Consider the following 27710-nt stretch of genomic DNA (forward strand, 5'->3'; position numbering starts at 1 on the left):
CAAGTACAGAATGAATCCCAAAACAGCACATGCACTCTGCAGAAACACTTAATATGCAATTGTATCCTGGCTGGTCCCAGCCACTTACAGTGGTAGAAGCTTTTGCTGCCAGGCATAGGACTAATCTATGCATAGGAATCATCTATTAGGGGTACTGGCAAGTCAGACGCTTCTAGTAGATGTCTGAGATACAATCTCTGTACTGTTTCTCTCTCAGCTGGGGCTGTATCAGGAGGCTGCCCTATGAGTTATTGTCACGGAGGCTTCCCCTAATGATGAGAGAGCAGGGGTAGCAGCGATCGGCCTCTGTCCAGGGTCTGTGGTCGCTTTCTACCTGTGAGAAGGATGCCTTAAGGGATTGTCCATTTTACTCTGTGGATGCCCCTTTCATGATTAGGAACTAGTTGTTCAAGATGATTGTAAATATTTTGAACAGCATCTTAGCACAGACTGTTACTGTTCTGAGATGTAAATATTCTGTGTGGGAGGAAGGGGAAGACCAGTTTGGGTCTTCAGCTTTGATTTGAAACCATTTATATATATTCAGCTGAACAGACACAACATATTACATACTGCAACATGGCCTGTAAATTGCATTGTAAGGAATGTTGCTTGTATGTCATTCTTCAAAACTAAAGAGTATGGACAATTTACTGATTTTTAAATTATCAATTTAAAATATCATTTTAAATTGATATGAACTGCATTGAGTAATGTCTATGTTCTTGTGATACATCTCTGTTCAGAACAACAGGAGAAAAAGAAGCAAATCTAAACAGCACCAAGGCAATAAAGATCCTAAAGATAAGAATGATGGACCTGAGAAGGTTTCTCAGGAACCCCGGGGAATACATGGCTGCCACCTGAATGGATGCTATAAGGACAACTCCTGCAATGATTCTGCCGATGAGAAATTGGAAGCCACTTGTCTTAAGAATAAAGGCGCAATATTTGTAGAGTCAGCACCAGTCTGTCCAGAAATCACAGGTAAGTGTATCTGGTACAAGTGGTAGTTTTTCGCTGACAAGAGCTAAGCTCACATATATGAAGATCCTAACACTTTTATTACCATGAAGAAGAATAATAAAAGAAAAATAGTTTGTACGGTGTACGTAAGCTATTCAGTCTATACCTGGGCACAGTTCTCCTTCCAAGATGACGATGTAAATGCCATTATTTCTAGAGGAGAAAGAAAGGATCAAACTGTAACTAGAGAGGCCCAGATGATACAGAATATTGCAGATATAAATACAGAAGAGTGCAGAGGTAGAACATAGTTTGAGTGTAATGCACTTACAGAAGTGATAAAATCTTTCAACTGGGGCGAAGTGATCTGAGCAATACAGGCTTGTGGCATGTTACAGAGTTCTTTATCTCCTAGTTTTGACTTCTCCCATTTTTTGTCTTGCAATCCCTGAATAAGCTACAGGCAACAGTTCTCCACTGGCTTCCCTAATAGGGAAGGAAAGGCCTTTATGTTGAGGGAGAGGCAGTCTGATAGCCTCTCAGTACACATACATTTCTGTTAGAGTCCAGGTATTGCTTCTGAAGCTCTGAGGGACAATAACACTCTTCCTTTCTGGGATTCTAGTAGATAGAGTTATGATTAGAATAATGTCAGGGAAAATAAACATCCTCCTCTGGGGGAGAAGCTCTGATAAAGCTTTTACCTTCATGTATCCTTTCATGAAATTCATATTTATTTTCAATTGTTCTCAGTACTGGTAACAGTTTTTCAACACTTCACATTTCAAACTTCTCACAGCCCTAGATTATTGCTGCTATGTTAGTATTTTTTTTTCCTATGTCTTAAGCAGTACATAAGACCATATTAATAAAACTTTACTTGAAATCCACTTCTCTGTTACTTCCAAAGGACTTTGATAGCAGTGCCAACCTTTGGCTAATTAAATACAAACTTTGCAAAACAGAGGAGCCAAATAACAGAACTACTTAGCAAAAAAATTTGTTCTAAGAATCAGGTGTTGGCAGAGGAGCAATGACATTTTTCCCAGTCTTGCACAGAGGGTACAAAGTTTCCCAGCTGTTATGTATAGAAATATGCCATAAGCCAAAAATATCTGGATTTCCGTAATGTTAAAAGCATTGTTATCACTCGTTCTGCAAGTTTTAAATATTCATGTATTCTTTTCTTTCGTATTATGTGGTACATATATATGTCAAGCTGTCGTGTTAGATTTCTTAAAGGTGCTTTTTTTTTTTTTTTGTTTTTGTTTTTGTTTCCCCAACCTGGATACATGCATGCATAAAGGTCAAACTTTTCATGCAAAGGAAGTGTTTTCAAAGGGATAATAGAGTTGTATGTGACAACTTTAAGCTTTAGAAAGAGTACCCATGCTGGTTTTGTGATCTTTTTCTGTGGCGTTGGAATAGAGTCCTGTTTTGTCTCTTTGACGCGATGCAGTCAGAAGTTGTTGTTCTAAGTAATAAGGGCAAAAAGTATCTCAGACTATTTCTTTTTTGTAGTAAGTGATTATAAAATTCTTACGTGGTATTAAACGTATTTCAAAACTAGTAAACGAGGGCTAAAATAAAGAAATGAAAAATGAAAAGGAAGGGGAGGGCGGGGAAAGGAAAAACTGAAAACTTTCAGAAAAAAATATTTCTTGACTTTACCATGACATAACAAAATAGCTTCCTAGCAATTTAGAACAGAGAAGGAAAGACTTTATGCTTCACTTCAAGCTGAAGCTCAAAGAATAGAATCAGAGTCTTACAGCTAGATTAATAGCAACTTAAGGTTGTTATTAATCAATATAGGTATAGCTAATTGTGAACTGAAGTGCACAGAAGAGAAGGGTGAGCAAGATCCCTCAGATGCCAGCAGCTGACCTCATGGTTTCTGGGCAAGTCAAATAGAATGTGCTAAAGCAGTCAGAAATGTTAAAGTGGATCCAAAATATACCCATTTCAGATGTTGTAGTCACCTTTTGTTTTGTCCTTATCTGTCCTGTTTGTTTGGTTCCTTCTCTATCAAATTAATATTACTATGATTAGTTTAGAATTCTCTTCTGAACAGCATGTGTGTTTAACCACTAGGACAGCAATAGGTTGGGGCAATTTTTCTGATGTGAGACATAATAGATATGTTACAAGCTGTTAAGGGCCCGAAAGCATCTCGGAACAAATAAGCTTGTGCAGTTAGAGCTTGTGGAGTGTTTAGGAAAGCCAGAGGCTGTGGCATCTTTATGCTTGTGTCTACAGTGAGAATAGGAACCTCTTCCTGTTCAGGGTTTTCCTTTGAAGCACCCTGTTGGGACCTTTGCCAGGACTGGTGAGAGAAGTCCTCTACCCTATCACCTGCAGGCAACTCACAGCATAGAAAGATCATCAACAGGTGCCTACTCACAGCCTTGTATGCTCTGCTCCTTATGAGGAACATGAGGCTGAAGCCTTGCTGTTTCATCTCAGCCTCTGAACATTAAGTGCTTCAGAGCCATAGAACCCTGGCTACCTGCAGGGACTTCAGGATCCAGAAGGGAAGATGCAGTGAAGCTGCGAGATGCATCTTGTGCTACAAAATGATGGGGGAAAAAACATCAGTTGCTACCTTTAGCTTAGGTCTGCTTCTCTTGCTATTATCCTATCTTTCTGAGAAGCCTTTAGCTGGATTTTTTGAGTGATGATTTTTCCACAGGGAGTCGTAGGATAACTGTGTTTAAACCCCCCAAAAAGAACAACAACAACAACAAAAAAAAAAAAAAAAAAAAAAAGAGAGAGGGGGAAGGGGAAAAAAAAAAAAGAAAACTTAGAATGAAGTCTTTGTATTTACCATATTGGGAATATTGTAGTCTGTGTGAATCTGGCTGTGAATATGCAACTGCATGATTAATGAATCTTCTTAGATGGAGTCCAAATGCAGCTTAGCAGTATTGTTAGCAGTACTGACTGATGAAGAGGTATGTCCCAGGCCCTTCTCATCTGCAAGAGAAAACGAAGTGCAGAATGCAGGACCCTGGAAAGCCAAATCACCTTATCATGGAGGACTTTAAAAAGTGTTTTCATTTAACTGTGGTCCAGTTAAAGGCTTTATCTCTGAATATCTTGAAAGGGAAAAGGCCCATAAGAAACCAGGATTGTTCAAGATGATGACCATTACAGACCCCCTGCCTCTCCTCCTCAGGGCTCCGTGCATGCCCTTGTAAAGAAGGGACATAAACACATTGAAAAGATATTTAATGCCAAAGATATTTAATGCTGTGCCACACTATTACAATTGCAGGGACTCAGGTAAAACCAGATACAAAGCAGATACTGTTTTTCTTCCTACTTTTTCTAAATATTTTTCATGTAGGATTATTTTAGTAAATCCCTCAAACTTCCTGAATGTATCTCAAGACAATTTTTCCTTTTTCAGCGAAAGAATTCATTGAGGTTCACTTGGTATTTAAAAGATTTTGAATGTCAAGATGTTCTAAAAACACATTTCATAGTTATTAACTCAGCTGGAGAGTCAAAGCAAATTTCTTTGGGCTGTTTCCATTCCTTGCGGGTCTGACAAACAGCTAACCATTAATACAGGGGAGATCAAGCTTTAAAGTGTTGAAGTTCCAAACCACCAAGTACAAAAACCTGCAAGTCTCTTCAGAGATTTGATACGGTCATTCTCAGTCTATTTTTAATTGTGTTGATTGTTCTAAAGCACACTTGAAAGTTCAATTGCAGCATATTAAGTGATCATTTGCTAGGCTGTGTTGATCATCTTGCTGCAGGGCTTCGGAGTAGCTTGTGTAAGATTTAGAAAAACAATGTCAAAGTATATTCCAGACAGAAGATGATGAAAGAACTTTTAGGAGTATCATGTTGTTCCAGATGATTTTCTCTACACAAAAAGAAACTCAGTTTATCATTTGTCTTGACAGTTATCTCAAAGGAGCTAGTTAAATGCAGAAAATAACAATTTTGCATTTAAACAAAATATATCAAAGGATTTGATCTGGGGGACAGAACCAGGGTGTCATGGCCTCTCTGTATAGCTTAAAGCTAGACTATGAATTTCTAACGGTCAAGATGAGTCAGTGAGGCCAGCCTGAAGTGACAGCTAAAAGAAGATTCTTTATAAGTCAAAGCTGTGCATGAGAGACATGAGAGGGTAATCAGCTAGCACAAGGTGAATGGCAGTAATATCGGGAGAGAGTTCCTGGCTACATCCGTGTGAGACTTGTATCTGAACTGAACCTTCGATGTACTTGGAGTTCTGCGTACTTAGTATTTCTTGCTTTCACAGATAGGCAGGCTTCTTTAACTTGGCCATGTTTGGTGTAAGATACTTTTTCTACCTGCAGACCCACCTTTTAACTCCCTATGAACAAAGTTTTTGCAGCATATTCCTATTCGTCCTTTATGTGCTGCTGCTCTAGAAATGTGAGCATTCTTTGTTGCTTTGGCCTTATACAATTGCCCTGGAAACGGCAAAATATACTTTACACCTGTCCTAGAGCCCAGCCAGGGCACTCACAAGTCACTAGTTGATTTTATGGAACAATTCAGGTAGAATCCCATAGTCCCAGCAATGTTAATTCCAATCTGTGAGTTATCATCCAGTTGTTAATCTGACAGGCCCTTTTTCTCCAGGCACCATGTAACATCAGTAGTGCACAAACAGCATTTTCAGAGCAATCTTATCATTCATTTGCCAAAGGGAATACAGAGATTAGGAAAACAAACGTAACAAAGCCTTTTCTACATAGGGTTCCTTACCAATAGCAAGCATTATAGGTCAGCTTTTGTAGCCATTCTTTGGCCGTTTTTGTCTGGTGATACTGGCATCTCCTTGAATCCTTTTGGAGTCTTGGAAAGTGGTCATCTTGTGGGAATCAAACAGGCTCAATGATTATTATCTTAACTCCATTGAAGTTGTTGAACCAGGAGCTTTAGCTTGTACATTGTTTATTTCCTGTCTGCTCTCCTTTAACAGCTTCTTTTGATTTAACTCTATCTACCTATCCTAGTCAAACAGGATAAATTTTTCTGATAGAGATGTTTTAATCAATATTAAAAAATGTTTATTAATGTTGGATGTTTTTGTGCATGTCTTATTTTTTTAAAAAACATTGAAGTCTCTTACTTTTCATAGCAGTCTTCATCTCATGTTCTGTCCTCTGATACATGAGCAAAGATTTCAAGTGCTGTCTGTGCAGTGAGGTATTTTTACCATACCAGCATGGAAGAGTCTATTTTCTTTTCATTTTTCTTTTTAGACTCTTGAAACACAGATGTGTTCAGATTGGTGTTTAATCACCAAAATAATCTGTCTCTGCTTTCAAAGTTTCTACAGAATGTGTGCCAGGAAGAGAAAAAAAAAATATTCCAGTCATTCAGGTAGTCATTCAGATTCAATAACAAGGCATCAAATCTTCTTAAGCTTGTGACTCCCTATTCTCCACCTTGATGTCTTCTTGCAGACAAAGAACATCAGAGAATATCCATGGAATTAAACCCAAAGTCTGTGAATGGAGCAGAACAGTGCGAGTCTCCTCAGTCATCAGTTCAACTTCAGTGTAATCCAGGCAGGCCAAAGTCAAAGTCTTCCTCAGTTAAATCATCCAACTCTACAACCCACCTTGAAACAAAGCCGGATGATTCAATGAAAAAGAGAGGTAAAGTGGATCTCTTCGTTTAGTGTCTGTGTAGGGGGGTGATCAGACAGTTGATGCTTCTGGAAAAGTGCGTACTAAGGAGGAAAAGGTGTGTTGGAAAGTGAGAGTAGAATTATGTTCAACATTACAAAAATGAGCAGGGTAATCTATAGTTGATTTAAAATGAGATATAAAATTAAGTTAAAATGAATTGTGAATTTTTAGGGCTCTTTTACTTTTTTTTTTTTTTTTTTTTTTTTTGATTTGGGGAATGAATTTGAAACGTGCATGTTTAGGAAATGAACAGCACCATAGAAAAACTATGAAAAAATTGGGCTTATGGATTTTGAAAAGATAGCTACCTCAGCCTAACCTGGGCCAGTAGCAGGTTTAAATATTCACCCTCCCTTATTCAGAATAGCCAAAACCAGCTTTCTGACTCTTGTGCTGTTCATGTTTTCCATTTTAGGGCCAAACATTGAAAAATCATTGAAAGATTTGCAGCGCTGCACTGTTTCTCTAACCAGATACCGCATGATGATCAAAGAGGAAGCAGATAATTCAGTGAAGAAGATTAAAGCTGCGTTTGCAGAATTACATGGCTGGTAGGTAAATCAGCTTGAGAGATTCAACAACATAGCCTAAGAAATGAGGGGTGAATGCAGGTCGCTGGCAGCAGGCAGGAAAGTTTATTTACATCCCGTTTGTTTGCAACATTTGTTTTCATCAGAAAAGATGTGGTGCCAGTAAGTAACTTCTTACCAACCAGAAGGTAATAAATACATATCTGTATGGATGCGTGCATACATCAACTACAATACTGCAGTTCTTAAGAAGAAGAAAAAATAGAATAGGGTTGTCCCAAAGTGATCCATCTTGATCTAATTTTGTTGTATTAAGTTCAGTGGCAGAATAGCTGGGCTAATGAAAGCTTTTTCAGAGTCCTGCCTGTGAGATTTTCTGAAGTTTCTCTTCTCTTCCTTTAGTCTCTTCCTTCTCTACACCTACTTCCATCTTTCTCCAGTGGCAATTTCTATTGAATTTGAAAAAAGAATTTTATTCTTTTTTTTTCTCTTTTCCTCATATCTTCTTGTAACTTCACAGAATCACGGACTGGTTAAGTTTGAAAGGAACCTCTGGAGATCATATAGTCCAACCGCCCCACTCAAGGAGCATCACCAACTTCCTCCTCTCTCACATCACTTCCAGTTCTCATCTCTTAATTTACTCTTTCCTCATCCTCTCATGTCTTCCTTTTTCTAAATTTTTTAGAAGTTATAATTTCGGTCATTTCTGATCTTTAGAATGTATATCTAGGCCATATCAATTGCTGGAGTAACAAATTTTATGTTTTATTTATATGTGGCATGGAAAGTGTTTTTCTATTTTGAATTTTAGGCCATTAGCCTTCTGGTAAGCAGAAATGCCATATAAAACCTGATTAATCAATCCAGTGTTGCAGTAAACAGGAAAAGCTATTAAATGCATAAATGCAGTTATAAATCACAGAAGAGCACAAAACTTATCACCTTCAATTTATCGACAATATTTATCAGTATTTTATGAGAATCTTTTAGAAAAATGCTATAGTATTGGCAAAAGATCATTAGTTCTGGTTTTTAGTAGTGTGTTTGCTGTCTTCAGTGATACGTCTACAGTGATTTTAGTGCTATTGAGGCCTCAATTCAGTATAGCCAGAAAGTCCAAACACTACTGAGCTGATTCTGTGGAAGATGTCATCGCCCTGAGCTGCTGGTGTGTCTTACAGGCTAACAAAAAGAACTTGCATTGTGTCTATCTCTGAACTCCTCTGAGCATGGACTGCAGTTGACAGTTGTAGTAAACTGTTTACTGTTGTAAAGAGTGCTCTGGAGCCAATGTAATAATGTTTGCTTATGATCTAAAATACCATAATTATATTCTTGGTATATAAAATTAAGTAAATTTCATTATCCCCTTGCACCTTTTTTGGTAGCTCTCAGAAATGTCTTACAGAATGTATTTACAGCTTTTTCTAGGAAGATTCTGATGTCTTTTTGTTGAGTAAAGTGATAGCTGAGTCTCATTTGCTGCTTAGCTTCCACTTGTCCTCATGTTGTTTCTAACAGTGTTAAAAATTCATTAATGTCATTCATATGTCTAAACTTGTTTGTAGGTGGTAATAGTTGCTTAGATTTTTAGATGATAGTCACTGTGGTTATGAGTTAGGCTTAGAATTCTATCCTAATATAAGAATGCATATGGAGCAATATTAACCAAAACTGAAATTCTTTGTTTTTCAGTATATTCATCTTTTAGCTCAAGAAACACTAAAACATATTGCTTAGTACTAAAACGTGTTAATAGGTGAACTTAACAGGAAAACAACAGAACAAATCAAAAAGAATATGTAAATTTAAGACTTAAAACAATGAAAAATTGGCTGAAAGAACCTTTTTTATAGTCTCCATTTAATGCCATCTCCTACCAGCTTTAGTGCCTAAATTATTGGAGTGGAGACTGCCAAAGCTCGAGAATGTGTCAGATCTGTGCTCTGAATATTCAAACCTCACAAAGCCATTGCATGTACATAGCACAACGTTGCAACAAGAACAATATAATGTCAGGATGTGTTTATGGAAATACGTGGGCTGCATAGCTCTTGCCAGTTCATAAGCCAAATTTTTCTTTTTTTTAATGAATGGAGGGAAAATTTTGTTTAAACAGCAAAATGGTATTTAACACCTCTGCTGAGATTAAAAATGGGGATATTTCGTATGCCCCTGTGACATAATTTGTGGATGAGATGGGATAGCTGTCCTGAGGGCCTTATTTATAAAAACTTGCAGTCAACTGCTATAAATTCATTGGGTTTGAGCAGATGTCACCACAGCCAGTGACACGTTTAGCTTCAGACCTTATATAGTCAACACATTGTATTCTTAGGCTGAAGGGTTTTGTTTGTTTTCACATAGCAGTTTCCTTACTTTAAAGCCAAGTAAAGCATCAACAGCGGTAGTGAGAGGATAAGGTAATTGAGTGAATACTCACTCTTGCATATATATCATCATCATGGGCATGGCAATTTCACTATGGCACAGTCAACTTGTCTGTCAAGTTAAAATGAAGCAATTCACCTAAGCTTTTGCTATAGGGTAACAAAGAGCAGGTAAACAAGGGCATCTGGAGGCAGGGAGGAATGGTAGCATGATAATGGTATCTGATTCGTTATAGTAATTCCAAAGTTCCTTACTAGTTATTGGGGAGTCACTGCAATTCCTAGCTGCTGCTTCGGTGAGAACTGGTTCAGATTTGCGACAGATTCAATGTACAAGAGTAACAGAGCACTGCCCCTGCTCAAAACTGGGAGGAAATACCTAGGTGGGCTTAATGCCATAACCTAGATGGGAATTTAAGTAGTACCTGTTACATGCAGCTATCATGGCCTAAGGAGTTTTAGAAAAGCTGTGTAGTCAGAAGCTTTATCTTATGTTGCAGCTGAAAGATGAAACACATTCCAGTTTGTTGTCTCTCCTGGGTTTTTCTTTTTCCGCTTCCTTTAGCAAAGGGCTAAAAGCCCTTTTTGTGTCCTCCTTTTTAGCATTTACTGACTTGTGAAAGTCAGGATCAAAACTTAGTTTCAAGAGTCAGAAATCATTTGGACTAAATCTTGTTTTTAACATTTTCCTGGTTTTACCAATTTCAACAAGGTTGAAGAAATGCAAAGATGATATCATACGTCTTCCTCCTACCTCCAGCACAATACCATTATTACAGAGGGAAATGAATAGTGCGTGTGCCTACGATGCTTTAAAAACAAAACTTCATCAGAAGGACTCAAAGAAATTTTTCCTCCTCTTAGCAGCGGAAACTTGTGCTAGAGGTGGCAGTTGTCAATAGAAGTCCCTGTGTCTGCATAGCTCTGTAATTCACATCTAGGCCTGATTGATGGAAGTTTCTCCTGAACACAGTTAGTACTGTGCTGCTTTAGAAAGTCTCCTACCTGGGAAAACAATGCATACCGCCCTCCCTCAATCTTAGAAAGCAGTGATACGGAGCAACTGGGCTGTGAACCCCTGTAACTAACTGAAGAAATGCAATGCTTGCTTCCTGAATTAACTTTTTAATGAAATGGGTCCAAAAAAACAATCCCATGAAGAGGTATTTTTAAAAATACTGCAGTAGGTTTGTCTTCTCTTCCTTAAGGAGCTATATAAGAGTTTCTGCTAGCTGAAGCCAGCTCTTTGCACGCCCAGAGCAATGACTTGCTTTTATACAGTACTTTTCATGCCGGAAGACACCAGAGCACGTTACAGGTCATGGGCCGGACCAGGCAGGGCTCTTTGCCCTGCTATGCAAGAATTTATCCCTTGCCCTCTCCTGTGTTTTGTGGCTGGCTGCTTTACTCCAGCACTCCTTTTGCCCTTGCACTTGCAGGGCATACCCTGATGCTGTTTTCCTGAAGGCTACCAGAGAGCTGGGTAGAGCAAGCTCAAGGGCACTGTTTTGTGGACTCATATGTGCACCTGAAAGTAATGAGGAGGCTCCTTCCAACAGTGTTCCTCAAGCCAGTATTCCTTGTCCTTGTATCCAGCTTTGGTGCACGCCTGTCTGGCCTATCTCTGCGAGTGCAAGTGTAACCTTCTCCAGTTGTTACTTGGATACATTTTGTATAGCCATATCACACAGTAGGGTAAGGCAGGAAAAGAAGAGTATCGAAAGCTGCAGGGGAAGGTCAGTAGGCTAAGGTGAACACTTGTCTTACTAGAATGCATTTGAGACATTTGTTGTCAAGATTAAAACTGATGTGCTCTAAGAGTATTCTCTCTTTTCCACCAAGAGACTGAATACTGATCTTGTGGCTAAAGAGAGAGCCCCAGGAAATCTGAGGGAAATGCATAAAGCACAAAAGGAACCATAGATTCTCATAACACTTCTTGCCAGAAAATCATTTTCACGTACTGGGTACGCACAGTCGTATGGAAACATCTGCTACTTGCCCATATGGTCTGCTTCCCACTACAAATGGAAAACAGTCTGCATAAAATTGTAATGACCAAGTTTAATTACACTGCAAGCGGAACTGGCCAAAGATGAGCATCTTCCTTTTTCTTTTTTTTTTTTTTTTTCCCCTACATCTCAAACATATGAATATGTCCAATAGAAGAACCAGCAAAATCAAGATTTATTTTTTTTAAGTGAACAAATAGCACTTGAAAGCTTTACCATGTGCTACATTTAAAAAAAGATGACTCTGAGATAATTCTGGAAAGATGGAGTTGGGCACAATTACCAACTTAAACGTATATTTACAAATATTCAGGAAACAAATGTTTCCCCTGTGTGTTTGGTGAACTGAAAGCAGCTTTTCTACTGTTTTCTAGTTTAAAATCAAAGCAGAGCACGGGTTGAATGGAGGAGTCATTTAAAAGAACGTAGTTCTGTCTGTGCTCACTCAGTGCTGGGCAATGAGGAGTATTGCCGATGCAGTTTCAGAGCAGTGAGTTAACATAGTCACACCCTTGCTGGGCTGGACTGTAAAGATGATGGTTTCTGTTGCCCAGAACTCAGAATCAATGGCACCAGATGAAGAGCTGCCTATCTGTTCTAGCGATGTGGTAACTGAGAGTGTGGGCAGACACCTGGGAAGACCAGGACTGCAGTGCTTTGCAGTGAACCAAGTTACAAGTTCCTGTGCTGCTCTTCCTGCATTCCCAGTCCTGGTTAGCTTTCTGTCCAGGTTTCTCTCCACCAGCTGACCTTTTGTAGTCATTATGCCTCTAAAGAGCAGATTTTCAAATCCTCTCACAAATTGTTCTGCATGTTTGCCCACCAGTCATGCAGGGCAGCCTGTAACTTTTGTGGTGTGGAGAGAAAAATGGCCTCCCAAACATTTGGGCCCACCTGGATTTTCAGGTACTTTTGAAGACTAGTCCTTTTACCTAGGTGCCTAGGCTATGCCCATACTGCTGGAAAGGGCTGGGAGGAACCGATACAACAGCTTTATCATCAGGCTTGATACTTGCCCGCATAGCTGCAGCGTCTGGAGAGGAGTGTGTTTGTTCTTGGCCTCCAGGAGAGGAGCTTGAGCTTGCTCTGTTCTCGCTACTTCCGGCAGTTTGGGTTTCCCCTTGCTGCGTAGTGAAGGGAACAAATGGATCTTGTGAAACTGTTTTTATTAGGTTTCAGAGAGATGCAGAGTCCCTATTCTGCCCTCCCTCTTGTTGATACTCTGAGACAACCAACATCCCAGATAGGTGCTAGGCATATTTCTGTTTAGTTTTTTTCCTGCTTTGACGTCTAACTTCTGCAGCATTTTCTCAGTTTTTTCTATTACAGATGGTTGCTTCATACTCATTTTTCAGTGAACTTGCAAAGCTTTCCGAAGGTGAATTCCGCTGTCTCATAGCCTACATTGTTCATACATTGTGGCTTTGTATCTTCCCTCTTCCTCCCAGTCATTTACAGGTGTGTTTGCCACTCTCAGTAAAACACATATGCGTGTGGTTTTGGGGGCTCTACAGACAGGTGGTTGTTTTCATGCATGTCAGAGTGGAAGAAATGTGAATGTACCCTTCTGGTCACAGTGTTGTCAAACTAAGCAGGAGTCTGGTTTATCTGACATGTAGAAAGAGAAATTATCTCAGAAAATATGAATATCAAGGGAGAAGAGTCTGGCTCTTTGCTCTGTGGCTATTTTCCCAGGTGCTTCTGGGGAAATTACCTCTTCTTTGTGTCGGGAGCATAATGGCAGGAACCAGTCTTCTGCCTCACCAAAGTGCTAAATATAGGCTAAATATATAAAAAACAGAACAAAGCTCAGTAATGGAATCAGAACTGAGACTCAGGTAGGAAATAAATCCTTTACAAGTGAATGAAAGAATCTTCAGGAGAATGCTAATGAGCTATGGTACAACTCTCACTCACAAAGTTGTTAAAACTTGGGCAAAAGGTGATGTCTTAATTTGTAAATAAGTACAATTTGGAAGTATTCTTTCAGGAAAAGGCTTTTGAAGTTAACTGTCAGCCTAAACAATTTTCTATAATCAGGCAATAAATACTTAATTGTGTAAAGTGATCTGCAAATAAAATAGCAAACAAACCTGTAATTAAAATAGCTTTACCAAGCCCTCTGTAATAGCTGGCTGCTCAAGAGAACAATATTAGGAAAGATAGGCATAGAGTGACACACAAACTTGAATAATGAAAAGCCTTTGGGCATTTTTACTATTACCAGATGGTACACTGTGGAGGGGATGGATTTCAGTGAAATTGTTTTATTCTGTCTGATGTTTATCTGCTTGCTGTCTCACTGTATTTGTGGTCAGAATGAAAATTAATACAATCTGGTTTGCTGTGTAAATGTTGTACATGTGCTAATACAGTGCTTGAAGTTTCTTATTTGATCACTGTGAGCATTGAAGTACTTTTGAGTAAATAATGGAAGAATACTGTATACTGAGACTTGCAAAATATGGCCGCTTTTCTTACAAGATCATTAATGCAAAGAAAACTTACAGGAGTGTCATTTCACCACTCATGAAACATGGCTATTCAGTAATCCTGTAAAGTTTCTAATCGCCTCTTACAGATCCTGACTGTGCTTATATTTGCATTTCACGTTTTAGTTCCTTGTACTGAAATTCAGTTTGATTTGCATAGCTTTGGTTTCTGGATTGAGGTGGGGGATTTTTTTTTTTGTAAAACATGCAGTTAGGTTTGAGCTTTCTCTCTTGCAGTTCTCTTTCCATTCTGCCTGTGGATCATCTATGTTGATGCTATAAAGGAAATATAGGAATGGGAAATAATGCTTCAAGATAAATCATAGCTTAATCAGGACACAGGGGCAGAGCTGAACATCCCGTGAATTTACATGTAGCTTGAGCTCAGGTATAGAGGAGACAGTACTAACTTTTCCCATTCTTTTCTGCAACTAGCTTGAGTTTGCCAGCAGCTTATCAACCAGCTCAACTTTGAGGGGCTCCTGAGGCCTGTTCCAAAGCCCACTGACAGAGCAAAGTCATGGGAGATCTCTGTACTGCTTTGAAACCTAAGCAATCAAGTCCAGTGTCCCACAACTAGCTGCCTACCTGCTGCTCCAAGCCCCATTCCCTTTTTTGTGAAGCAAAGACTCTTTCTAACTCAGTGTTCCAACTTGTTGCCTGCTAAACCAGACATCAGAGTGTCCCCATGGAAAAATAGTTCTTTTCCCACTTCCAAATGAAAAGCCCTTCTAAAGTCATCCAGAATGCCACCACTGACTACACTTTCATCTGTGTCCAAAACAATATTAATTCTCAGTCTGTGCGTGAAACTAGGGAAGTGCTGGATTCCTTGAGGCAAATCACATTAATTCACTGAACCCTTTAAGGCCCATTTCACTAGAGTGGAGTTTGGCAACTGTGTATCAGCACATGTGCTGGGAGGAAGGAGTAAAGAAAAATTGTTTTATGCCTCCTTGCAGCTTCTCTCATCTGTAGCTGTTGAACTGTCCCTAAATGCAACTTAAATAGTTCCTGTGGCTTGAGTTTACATTCATTCTATTATATCTTAGAATTAACTTTGCAGTTGAGGGTATTGGTGACCTCGCAAACCAGAAGGGAATCTGGCCTGGAGTATGAGTTTCTGTCATGCTGTCACCCATTTTCCATGGAAATTTTCCATTCAAAATAGCTGTTCCATATGGGAAGATTTTCATACTCCTGCCTCTACGTAGATACTGCGTCTCCCTGCTGTCTTCAGAGCTGTAATAAGAAATTAATGAACTAATTTTTTTTACTAGCAAGCACTTAACTGACAGCAATTGATCTAGTTGAAGAGAATTGATGATTTGGGGGGTTTAGCAGGGCTCTGGAAAAAATCATTTGAATTGCACCTTTTACAGTAGCTTTCATGCCATGCATCTCTGGCTTATTTTTGTGAGTTATGTCAGCATATGTTTATCTCTGTCAGCTTTTGTCTTTTTATTTTCCACTCTGTTCAGGAGTAATAGATTTGTCATGATGACTAGACGATCTATAGAGGTCCCTTCCAGCCTCAACCATTTTGTGGTTCTGTGGCTGGAGGAGGCAACTGGAGAGAGAAGATTCTGGTCATCTTGAACCCTTCTGAATTTCAGCAGTAAAATAACAGCTATAACTCAGCCAGCCTGGCAATCTGAGGTGGCTTTCCTAAAAAGGCACTAATAATTTTTATCATTTTAGTGGAATTTGGGGGCATGGCAGCCAACTATGAAAACTCATAGGGAAGTATGTTTTCACTGTATGAGCACAGTATTTTGTTCGGTAAACTAGAGAAAGATTTATTTGTGTCTACTAATGTCAGAACGAATTCAGAACTTGTTCTGAGTATGAAACTGTGAAATGAGGCAGCTGTCATTTTAATTTATCCCCATCATTTGCTATGCTGATGGCTCATTGCAGTTTGGCATTTGTAGCTGTGTTGCCATGATGCTCTAGTGTGACTTCTGACAGCCTATATGAGCCCAAGGCACTATCACAGTCCAGTTGACAAAGAATAGGACATGTATGCTCTTACCTCCTGAATCTCTTAGGCAAAATGAACCCAAGTGAACTGCTGTCTCTCCAGCAGCATCTTATATCTCTTCAGCACAAGCACAGCTCTGTCTCTCTTCTCTGTCCCAGTTCCGTTTGTGTATCCTGTAAATTAAGTCTCTGCCCAGCTACACTCCTTCAGCAAAATCATCCCCACCTCAAACTTTCATCTCAGTATTAAAATCAAACAGTGCTGAATCCTGTGCTCCAAACTGCAAGTACTCAATTATGATAAAAATACCAAGATGCTGAGTACCAAACTTATGTCCTGATCCTGAACAAGTGAAGAGTAAAAGAACAGAATCGGTGCTTTCAGAAGGGAGGTGAAGCAAAGGGAAGCGATAAGGAGGTAGTTGTGATACTCTGTTTTGGCTCTGGTATTGAACAGCTTATCAGCTGTGCAGAGTGTGAGACCTACTAGGTTCAGATCTTTCCTTGAGCGAAGGGGATGTGAGTCTTAGTATTTGCTCCAAAGATGATTATAAATACGTCAAACAGAATTGAATGCGTATAGCAGAACTGATGGAAAGAATCCTACAGCAGAGGGTTATGTGTACTGCTGATTAGGGCATGGGTTCAGATACCCTTGGAGAAGAAAATCGTGATGCTGAGTTATGTTTGTCACAGCAGCCTCAAGTAGGATATGGGATGAATAACTCAAGTGCTGATGTTAAAGGGAAGGAGAAGGGTTGACTGAGGCCTTCTAGGATGTTGGCATTGGGAACAAGCAGAAAAATTTGACAAGGATATGACCTCTCCAAAATTTCAGCTAAAGAAGTATGCTTATTATTTTGACCTGAATTACTAACACTTACAGAAGACCAAAATGAAGCAGCATAACTAGAGAGGAAGGCAGGACATTTTCTGAGAGGTTTCTTTAGATCTGAAATGCGTTCTGCTCCTTGCTCTGCTAGAGCCCAAATCTAATGATTTGCAAATGCGTGTAAAGGCAGTATAGCACACAGCATCCAGTTATTTACAGCACTCGGTCAGTTGCATATTGTGTAGTGGAGTATGTCAGGCTAATGTACCATTTTGATAGGAGGTGAAGGCTAGAGAAAAACAGAAAATGCGTTCATAGGAGGCACTGATGTGCCACACTTTGAACAGTTCCCACTAATGATAGCTCTTCAGGATGATCCTGATCATCCTGCTTATGCTGAGTAGGGCCTTATCCAGAAGATACGTTAAACTCAGTGAAACTTCCCATCAGGTGAGAAGCTGTTCAACTTAAGTGAAGTCAGTCAACTGTGGTTCTCTGAGATCTGTGTAAAATGGTGTGGGGTCTAAGCAGGAGCAAGAGACAAGATTTGTTTCACTGTTTTTTCCCACAGAGTTCATGTCCTTTCTACCTTTAAATCTGTTAGTTTTCTTTCCGTATTCATTTGCCATTCATCTGTTCTTTACAGTTAAGTTTTCTAGTTCTCTCTCTGTCATTTTCGTTTTTTCTTTGCCAAGTCCTCTTGATGGAGGAGGTTGCTGGGTTTGCAACAAAGTGTTCCCACGCTGCTGAAAGAGGGATCGGATTGATTTCTACTGTTTCTCTAATAATTGACCTTTATGCAAACTAGGAAGAAATGCCCCGTTTCTTAATGTTGGGTGACCGAAGACACTCCCAAAGATGTTTCCTCCATTTTTCCATGACCTATGGTAGTTTGTGATTTCCAGACTGAGAACACTGGCTTTATACTTTCCAGATGGGAATTAGTATGTCCCCCTCCTATTGTAGAGAAACAAGAGTGCATATCTTCAGCTGAAAAATGTTAGCACGGCTTTTTTTGCCTTCAGGGAAGGGCAGCTCCATGAAGATTTGTCCATTAAAGTAACTTAGTTTATCACATTAATGATTCTGATATTGATTGTTCTGATATAACGGCACCAAACACTTCTGCTTTCTTTTTCCTTCAGTTTTTCAATAACAGTTTATAACAAAATATTGAGACTGTTGCTGTCCATGAAAATCATCACAGTTCTGACCTCTACTACTGTTAGATCCAGACAGCTTCCTGAAATGTTCATTAGAGCCCACCCAAACGCATTAGGAGTAGAAAACTTGTCTAGTAACGGATGAGGTCTGACTATAAAATATGAGAAATATAGGACAGCTATGAACTCATTCTGGTAATAGAAGTGTTTTTGGTTGGCATCAAAATAAAATGCAGGTGGCCAAGCAGTTTAGTGAGGCTCTGTTGTTGGAATAGGGAGAGGATAGTCATGAAATAAACTGGGCCAAAATGCAGTTTTGATGAACTCTGCTGTTGCGACCTTGTTGCTTGATTTTTTTTTTTTTCCAATCTATGTTTATATAATCTGTGAAATACGCTAGGGATGCATTTTTGTAACAGAGATAGCAAAAACGAAAACATACAGGCTTTTGAAAGCTAGGGGAAACATCAAAGACCATAAAAATCCCTTTTAGCGAGGGTAGAAACGGAAGAAAACTTTTAAGATTCACTTCTGTCACCTAAAGCATTCAGCCAAGGGGGTTTAGTATGCCATGTAGTTACAGGTGATTAAGTGAAAATAGATGGATTCTGGAAAGCTATCACTATTCCGATTGGCAAGCTGAAATCATCAGCTGCCTCTCTGGAGTCCAAGGTTAATCATAGAATGGTAAGGTTGGAAGGGATCTCTGGAGATCACCTAGTCCAACCCTCAGCATAGCCTATATGGGGATTGAACCCACCACCTTGGCATTAGCAGCACCACACTCTAACCAGCTGAGCTAAACCTGCTGCTTATGCCTGGAGAATAGTGAGGGCCAACTTGTATATGTGTGTTTTTTCATTATAAAAGTATACCTCTTAACTGATTTGCTCCACTGTAAAAGTCCCTGTTGTTTTATTTCCTGTCATCTATCGGTTATACCAAATTGATCTGGCAGACAGAAAAGGTATTTTTATTCCCTTTTCGTGTGTGTGAAACAGAAAAATGTGTTGTTTTGTCATCTTGCTGCATCCTTTGCCACAAACTAACCTGCTTCTGTCCTACCACTGGCTTTCAGGAGTCAGTGTGAAGATAACAGCCTCTCCTCCTCTAAAGGCAGCAGGATTGATCAGTAAAAACTGAGGGTAGGACTCTGCAAGACTTCTGTTGCAAACATCCTGCATGAGTTTCATTAATTTATGGGAAGAGTTGGGGAAGGCTGCGTGGCACTTGAGCACTTTACTTCTGGTAACTTTCAGGCCAAGCTGGCTGTGTAACTGCCAAGTACTCTCCACGCTCCCTGCTGCCTACCCTTACCCTGCCTCACTTAACAGCCCTTCAGTCCTCTCTAAGTCTTCTGTCTTTGACTAGTTCATACTGAGCCCACAAAGATCTTTAATTTCTTGCAAAGGGTATTCTAGGAAAATGTTTTGTTAAGTTTTCTGTAATATGTCTTCTTTCTGGTGGAAGCTATATAACAGTAAAAAGTAAGAAATCTGAGCAGCTTCTGTTGTGGACCTTACTGTGCCAAATGGAAATGGCCTGCACAGAGGATGCTGAGAGCAGTACATTACTATTTTATTGTTAACATTTCAGTCCTGAAAAGAAAACAAGGACCAGAGCTTTCTTGTTGTCGTGTACATGTAAGGCCAGAGGAGATGCTGGTGGCTGTTCTAGCCTGAGTAGTTGCCTTTTTGCACATTCCTGTTCCCTCTCTGCTGCTGAGAAGGGATACAGAAGGGGTGAGGAAGGGATAAGGTGTGCTGGGCAGTGACACCAGGGAAGGTGATTTTGGGGGAGCACCATGAGAGCAGATCTTCTCTGACTCTCCCTCCTGGCCCATCTCTTCTTTGTTCCCTTCTCTACTACAGTTGTAAGCCTTGACACCTGCTTACCTTGGAAAATACAGGAAGGCAACTAGAGGCTGTTATCTCAAAGTTGAGATTTGCTGCTGAAAGGAATAGCAAAATTGAATGTGACACAAGCTGCTGAGAAATCTTGAGCTTGCTCTGCTTGCTTCACTCATGTCAGATTTCAGTAGTGTATTCTGGACCTACCATGCAGATTTGTCACAGAACGCAAGCAGAGTTTCACGAGGACATTTTTAGGCCTTGAAGTTGCAGTGTCTCACTGGGTACAAAAGCTTATGATTAAGGATGATTTTACTGAAAGAGCTGAGCTCTCCACTCTTTGCTTGAAGGCATGCCTGAATTTACCTCTGATGTTTGACTTACTTTTCTCAGTTTCCCCTTCTGCTTAAGTTTACTCACTTCTGCAAACTGCAATATTGGTATTGGTTGGTAGTGTTTATTAAACATGAACATGACTAGTTTAGTGAGGGGTAACTCGAGTGGCATGTCAGAGTGCTATCCATTGGAGAGCATGCTGCAGTGTTATTTCACAGAACAATGTTGCTGTGTTGATGATGAGAATGATTTACCAGACCCAATGGGCTCTCACTAGACCCACCTGATCAGTTTGCATTTTGAGAGCTTAAAAGGTCTAGCAGAGATTGCAGAGCAGAGATTTGTGTAGGGAGGGATGTACAAGAAATCTTGAGGAAGGCTGGGTAAAAGGGGAACCACACCTTCTCAAGCCTTGAGAGAATGGTGGGCAAGGAAGCTGACCTGTGTTGTAGAGGTATATTAAGGGTTAGTCATATCACAAACCAGTTTATTGATTACTCTAACATATTCTGCAAAAGCATCTATCTCTAAAGAAGAGAAGGATCTTCTTCCACACAGCTTTTATTCTGTTCTGTAGCATGCTGCACTGAGAGCTAAGCCATACTGACCTGAGTAGCAGAAGCAGTGTATCTGGCTTAATTAGAAAAGAGAATGTTAGTCATTCAAGAGCTGCTGTGCCTACATAATGCTGAAGAGGTAAATCAGAGCAACCTTCACATCTGTGTGGTGGATGGGCAGATCAACGAATTAGCTTATACTGATTAGCACTTGTTTTTGTAGTCAGTTTACCTCTCTGTTACTTCATCTTCTTCCATTTCTTTAATCTTAATTCCAAAACTGTCTATAAGTAAACACTGAAGTCTTTGTGTAATTATAACTTTTGATTTTGATGGGCATTTCAGTTCTGGCGTGAATTAAATTTTTTTTTCTTTTTTTTCCCCCCTCTTTTAGCATCATAGACAGAGAAGTGTCATTAATGGCAGAACTTGATAAAGTTAAAGAAGAAGCCAGTAAGTAAAAAAAAAAAAAAAATAAAAAAAAAAAAAAACCACACATGCCAGGGAACTTTTGGACTAGTTGGGGAAACATTTGTTTTGTTTGGCAGAAAAATTACATGGTACATCAATTCAGTTAGTAGCATTCCAGGATCTTTCATTGTATACATAGTCTTTGATGTTCTGGGATAGCTCCTGAATAGTTTCTAGCTTTAAGGAATGTGCATCATGTGTTATTCATGGCCCAGTAGTCAAGAGAATGTGTTTCAGCAGAGAGAGCTAAGCAAGAGACTGAAGAATTATCCAAGTATTGTTAGAATTAGATTTTGCCTGATAGATCAAAATATCACTGCCATGTCCTTCCAAGGAGAGTCACAAATACACGTGACATTCCGGAGTGCTTCATTTATATTTGAATTCTCACTTAGTTCCAGGTAAATTTAACAAAATTAAAATCCTCTGTTGCTGGCTAGGTCATTTGCATTCGGGTACATGCAGAGACTAAAAACTCTGAGTTTTTCCAGCAAAGGTTGGCATTAGGTTACGTTTGGAATTTTGTAAAGTAATTTTTCTGATACTGACATGAACTACATGTGGATTTGGAGTTCTGGGTTGTCCTGGGGAGGAGTTGTGGATAGAAACATATCAATAGTTTTTTTGGTTATGTGCAGAGACTCCTATGATCAGCTACAGGGCATGCACTTGCTCCTACGGAAAACAGTGGCAAAATTCCTATTGATGTCAGCACATCTGGATCCAAGTGCAAATTGCATAAACAAAGCTGCATTTTGGAAAACCACAGTCCAGGGCTAATGGTATCACAAGGACCCTTAATTAGTTTTGGCTGGGGCTAGTAGTCATTTTTGTGGAAAGTAAAGCTAATTCCTGTCTCCTGGTACACAAACAGTATTCACAAATGGCATGTTCTTGTTCCCTGCTTTAATACTGACTGCACACATGACGATAGATGGCATTTGTACCTGTTTTTACAGTGTAGTTTCTACTGTTTCTCAGGGCTGTTGTAAGCCTGTAAAGTGCCTTTAGAAATTTAGGCAGAAAGTTTTTATAGGACTATAATATGCTAACCGAGATTTACATTATTATTTATTTTCACATCTTTTTGCTGCACTGGAGGACTATTTTACAGTGGGTAATCTTACTCTTACTGTCAATACTGGGACAATTTCCAAATATGATCACTTTAGTTTGTTGTACGAATGGGTGTTTGGCTGGCATCTCATGCTGAGATAAATGCCGATATGAGGTGAGATCATATGGTTTGGGTAGTCACTTCAGAAAAGGTGGTGCTGGCCTTGGAGAGAAAATATTAGCATCACCTAGAATACACAATCAAGTAAAAATACCGAACAAAATAAAAATAGCTAGTGAATTGTTAATTTGATCTGATAAAGTTACACAGATTTGTAAACCGTATTCCTCAAAGATGAAATGAGGTGATCAGCTGGAAAGCTAGATAAAAACCTCTTCTATGGCATAAATAACATGGCAGGTGGAGATTTAAGAACAAGGCTCAAGAAACTTGCCTTCCTCTGCCTCCTCCTTGTTAACCCTGCCATGTTTGTCCCACATTCCTATATTGCATGATGTGTTTGCTCCCACAGAGTAATACTGCCACAGCTCTGTCTCCTATGTGCCTGCTGGGTTATGCTGTACTTCCAAAAGGACCAGCAAACTTTCTGTGAAATACCATTAATCTTCACCTAAAAAAAAAATGGCATGACAAAGTATGAACTGGTTATGTGACTTGCCAGGATTACTCGAGGCATTTGTGGCAAAGGGTGGAAAAGAAGACAGAGTTTCAACTACTGTAAAGGAATCTGTGGCCATGTGATGGTTTACAGCTGCCACCCACTTGCCCTGGCTGGAGGCCTAAGCTCTAGAAAAAGGGCTATGATTGCTATTATTTTACATTTAGATACTATTTTTCCTCTCTGCCTTAAGTGGTGATCCCACCAACCAACAAGTCAGGTGTTACCTTTGCATGGAGTCGTCATATAGGTAACAGTGTGTGCATATATTTAATATTCATAATGTCATATTATCCTGAATGTGAGTGGACTGTTGCTTTGTGGTTTATGGTTAATCTTTTCCTAGAAGCAGAAGATAGATGTTCACCATCTCCTTATGCTAAATATATGAGATGTACAGTAGTGTGTAAGTAATATTTATTTTGAAAAGACTGTTGGCCTTTGTAATAATGCCTTGCCCTAGAAATGGCAAACATGTATGTTCTGTACTTGAAAGCAAAATTGTAATGATGAAGATTTAAGCATAAACTATATATGAACAGATTTTTTTCAGGGGGAGTAAAATACTGCTGTGTAAATAAAATACAGCATGTCTTCAAAAACAGGGCTGCTGACTGAAAGTACGTCGTCTTTCCATGTATCAGTGGAAGATTCCATGATTTAGTGCTTAAAAATACAGCATGGGAAAACTCAAAAAAAATCCTCTGCCCTAGCTGTCTAAATGTTAAAGGATTGGTTCCAATCCTTCCAAAATGGGATCTGGCATCTCATTTCCAGATCTTTTTCAACACTAGGCAGTTCAGTTAAATTCACTGATTGACTCTAGTCTGTGCAAGCAGCATCATGTTCCATTCAGCTGAAGTGGGGAGTGTGGGTTGTGTATCTGCCTCATGTGTGATATACAATGTTAATACCCAGAAAGTCATGAATTAGAGAACATTTACCACCTTAGTATTAATTACTAACTGTTGGTATTTGGCAGTGGAAATCCTGACTGCTCGGCAGAAGAAAGCTGAGGAGCTGAAGAGACTGACAGACCTAGCCAGTCAGATGACTGAGGCACAACTGTCTGAACTCAGGGCCGAAATTAAGGTTAGATATTCATTTCTGCTGGGTATGTTAGCTGTTTGCACGGATGCCAAGAAAGGGCTGTCCCATTTAGATGCCCCAGGCTGTTCGTTCTCATCATAGGCCAGAGTTCAACTAGTTTTCCATGGGGAAGGCATACTTTCTTAAACTGTTATAGCACCTATGAGCAGTGTACAGAGACTATCCTATGATAGTGTCTGTGATGTATGTAAGCTATCCCCTCATAAGCAGAGCAGAGAAGAGTTCTGCTATTTGTGTATCATTCATCAGGCCCACCTGCCTAGCAAACCTGATAGCTTCAGGTTCAGTAGTCAAACACATGCATGCCAGTGGAATGATGCTCTTCCTGAGCCTGGGCTTGACTGGGCTGTGAGATCTGTCGTTTGGTAAGGATGGGAAAAAACTTGGTTCTTCACAGAGATCCTGCATACAGGGCAGTGTCACAGATTGCTGAGCCTTAAAGAGAACTTGTTGGTTGTATGTTCTGTGTTGTTATACAATGGTTGATTATAGGTTGGTTTTTGCACGATCTGTATGATCTTGCAGGATAGCTCAAAATGCAAATCATTGTTAATTTGTCTGTATTTTTGCAGCACTTTGTAAGTGAACGGAAATATGATGAAGAGCTGGGCAGGTCTGCCCGATTTTCCTGTGATACAGAGCAGCTGAAGACCCAAATTCAGCTGTGTGGAGAGAGTAAGTGCTGGTGATTTCTCACACTGAAGTTATAGGAATGTAGTATTCCCACATACCTATACAGGAAATCCCAGGCAAAAGTAAGGATGTGTATTGCCTGCATGTGTATGTACCAAGTCTGATGTGAATGGTGTGTCTGGATGCAACCGACATACTGCATATGAACAAGTTAACTGTATGCAAAATATTAGACTGACTACACAGTGGTGCACAGTCTATCTGCATGTGCAGAGTGCCCTCTTTGTCGGCAATTTTAAGGTATTACTCAAGTCAGTTGGAGTTTTCCATCTAGACAGGATTTCCAAGTGAAAATAAAAGTCACCCCTGGAGAACTCTTCAATTTAGTGGTTATTTATGATGAACTAGTAAATTGGAAGTTCTTTGTGTGAGCATGATGTCACAACAACCAATTCAGACCTCTCGTGCTAGAAGCAAGTCCCCAGCTTTATAGCAGTGTTCACTGGGTTTTGAAGGGGCTAATCGTAGTCCTAAGTGTTCCTGTTTCCAATCTGTCTGCCCTTCTGCTTGGAAATTTACATTCTTTGTCCACTCCAAGTATCACCTTCCTGATGCAAAATGTGAGCTTGCCTATTTCTCATCTTTGTCATGTTTCCTCCCACCCTAAAAGCTTTAATGTTTTTCCCTGAATATCCCCCCTCTCTATGATATCCCATTAACACCAGCACTCAAGAGAAAAAACATTAACATAGTAGTGAACTAGTGTGTCTTAGTGGAAAGAAAACAATTTCAAGAAGAAAAAAATAATCAACATTTCCAAGGAGTTGTTATAAATAGCAAGAAAAAGTATCACGCAATCTGCCAAAAACAATTTTGTGATTGCATGGCTGAAGAACTTGCTCCTTTGAGCCATAACCAGTTTAATTCATTAGAACATAAGAATTGCTATTGCAGAACACTTTGAAGGTCCATCTAATGTCATATCCTGTCTCTCATTGCAGTCGACCCAGGATGTTCCAAAGGAAGGCATAAACTTTCCAGTAATGCATCCAGTAGTTCACAGTGACTTTGTAGTCCCTCTCTGATACCCTGAAGTTTAAGAGACTGAAAATTCTGTTAAGGTTATCCTGAATGATATAACCACAGCTGCTATTGATACAAACATAGACTACTGTTTTTAACTTACTGAACTACTGTCCTAATAACTTCCAGCTGCAGTGAATTCTTCAGGTTAATTATTTATACCTCTTCTCAGCAAAGCATTCAGGCATGTACATAAGTGTAGACCTATTGAAATCAGCTCAGTGAAGTCAAAAGAACAAGCTATTAACCAGGAAGCAAAGGCGTCTTCAGAATTGCCTGCTGGTGCACTATAAGTCCAGAGAACTTGGTTCTAATCTGAGCTCAGTGACTTTAGATGAGCAACTCATGCTCAGTTGACATGTCCTTTGTGGGAGCCCTTCATGGCAAAGAGGTGTTTTTGTTTAGAGCATCTCACAATGAGGCTTATATCCTGATAGGAGCTCCGATTGCTCCTCAGACAGAGAATATTGGACCAGATCTGTAGCTAAGTACAGCCATTGCTGAGAGCTTTAACAAAAGCAGTAATGGAAACCACAAAGCTTCTGCAAAGGAAGGCATGGTCTAGCATGAGAGGATGATAGGCAGCATAGACTTGCAATGGAAGACAGGGAGAAACAAAAGGTAATGGACTGACATATATCCAGAATGCCCAGTGATGGGTTGTATCTTTCTTATACATCTTTCCTCTCAAGAATGTGCTTTTATGAGAAGCAGCTGGATGTTTGTACGGGCTTCCATGTGACATGGCCTGGCTTAGGGAAGAGAGCAATAGAATATAGTGACAGCCAAACTTACATCAGCAGCTCTGATTGTGCAGCTCTGTGCAATTCAACGTTAGGGGTAGTTGTATTATTTTTGTTAAGAGGACACCTAGTGGGAGAAGTATCTGATGTTAGCATAAGTGATTAAAAGCCTTAGAAAAAGACAACACCTGATGCTCAGTTCCTATAATCTACATCATCTTTTTCTATACTAAAGTGGAAATGTGGAAGTACCTCTTTGGAGGATACATAATATTAGATAAAACAGGTGTCTCACTGAGAATGTTCTTCTCACAGAAGTGACGTTCTAGTTTGTGTCATGTATGCAAGACGGGAACAGGGAAATTCCACAACCAGAAGAATCAAAACAGCAAATGAAGATCAATAGCTTTATTTCGACAGCCTCAGAATCCTTTCTGAGACTGCTCAGGGGCCAAACAGAGAAGCAGACAGCTTGAAGAGCTTGTGGAAATGCAGTGAGACAAGAATCAAGGGTTTTTTTGGTGTAATTCACATCCAAACATGGAAGTGGTTAAGAAATCAGCTGGTCTAGAAATACAGAATATAGAAAGAGGTAGGGAGCAGGGCTAAGACACTAAAATGAGCAGTCATGATTCATGATGATGCTGGCTGTGCCATGGCCTACATGGCACACGGCCATCAGTTCCAATTTGATAGAGATCCATGTTACAGGAGAACCTTTATTAGCCATCTCCTTGGAGAAGAATGAGCAACAGATAATAGGCTTTTTTTTTTTTTTCCCCTCACCCTTCTTAAAAAGTGTTTAGACATACTAAGGAAGCTTTTATGGCTATTACCTCTGTTTTAGCTGTTTTAGCCAATGCATTTGTGGACTGCAACTGCAGCCTCCTCAGTTTTCCATGGTCAAAGAATGATTCGCAGTCAAATGCAGTCCATCCAAGCAAGTGCATGCACAACTTCTTTAGACCTCAAACAGCAGAGGGAGTTACTGGACATCCCACTCACCTTCCTTCCTGGGTTTCTTCCTTTGTTACCTAAAGACTCCCATTCAAAGCATTATGACAGGACAGCAGTATGAGGGGCAGTTCCAACAGAGCTTTGTTCAATCCAACTGTTTAAAAGTCCATGAGCAA

General features: G+C 39.7%; 1 protein-coding gene across 9 annotated transcripts in view; it reads left to right on the forward strand.

Moving 5' to 3' along the window:
- SPATS2L (spermatogenesis associated serine rich 2 like) overlaps window positions 1-27710 on the forward strand; it is a 139502-nt gene that overhangs the window by 106338 nt on the left and 5454 nt on the right. For all 9 annotated transcript variants that reach the window (XR_009958859.1, XR_009958860.1, XM_062579406.1 and 6 more), the window contains 6 exons: window positions 747-987; window positions 6426-6620; window positions 7069-7204; window positions 21196-21254; window positions 23991-24100; window positions 24691-24793. Coding sequence is in view for 7 of the 9 variants with exons in the window: in XM_062579406.1 (XP_062435390.1) it covers window positions 747-987; window positions 6426-6620; window positions 7069-7204; window positions 21196-21254; window positions 23991-24100; window positions 24691-24793 (844 nt within the window). In the remaining 2 variants the exon portion in view is untranslated. The remainder of the gene's footprint in view (window positions 1-746; window positions 988-6425; window positions 6621-7068; window positions 7205-21195; window positions 21255-23990; window positions 24101-24690; window positions 24794-27710) is intronic.

This window comes from Rhea pennata, chromosome 6 (genome assembly GCF_028389875.1).
Source record: "Rhea pennata isolate bPtePen1 chromosome 6, bPtePen1.pri, whole genome shotgun sequence".
NCBI classification, from domain to species: domain Eukaryota; kingdom Metazoa; phylum Chordata; class Aves; order Rheiformes; family Rheidae; genus Rhea; species Rhea pennata.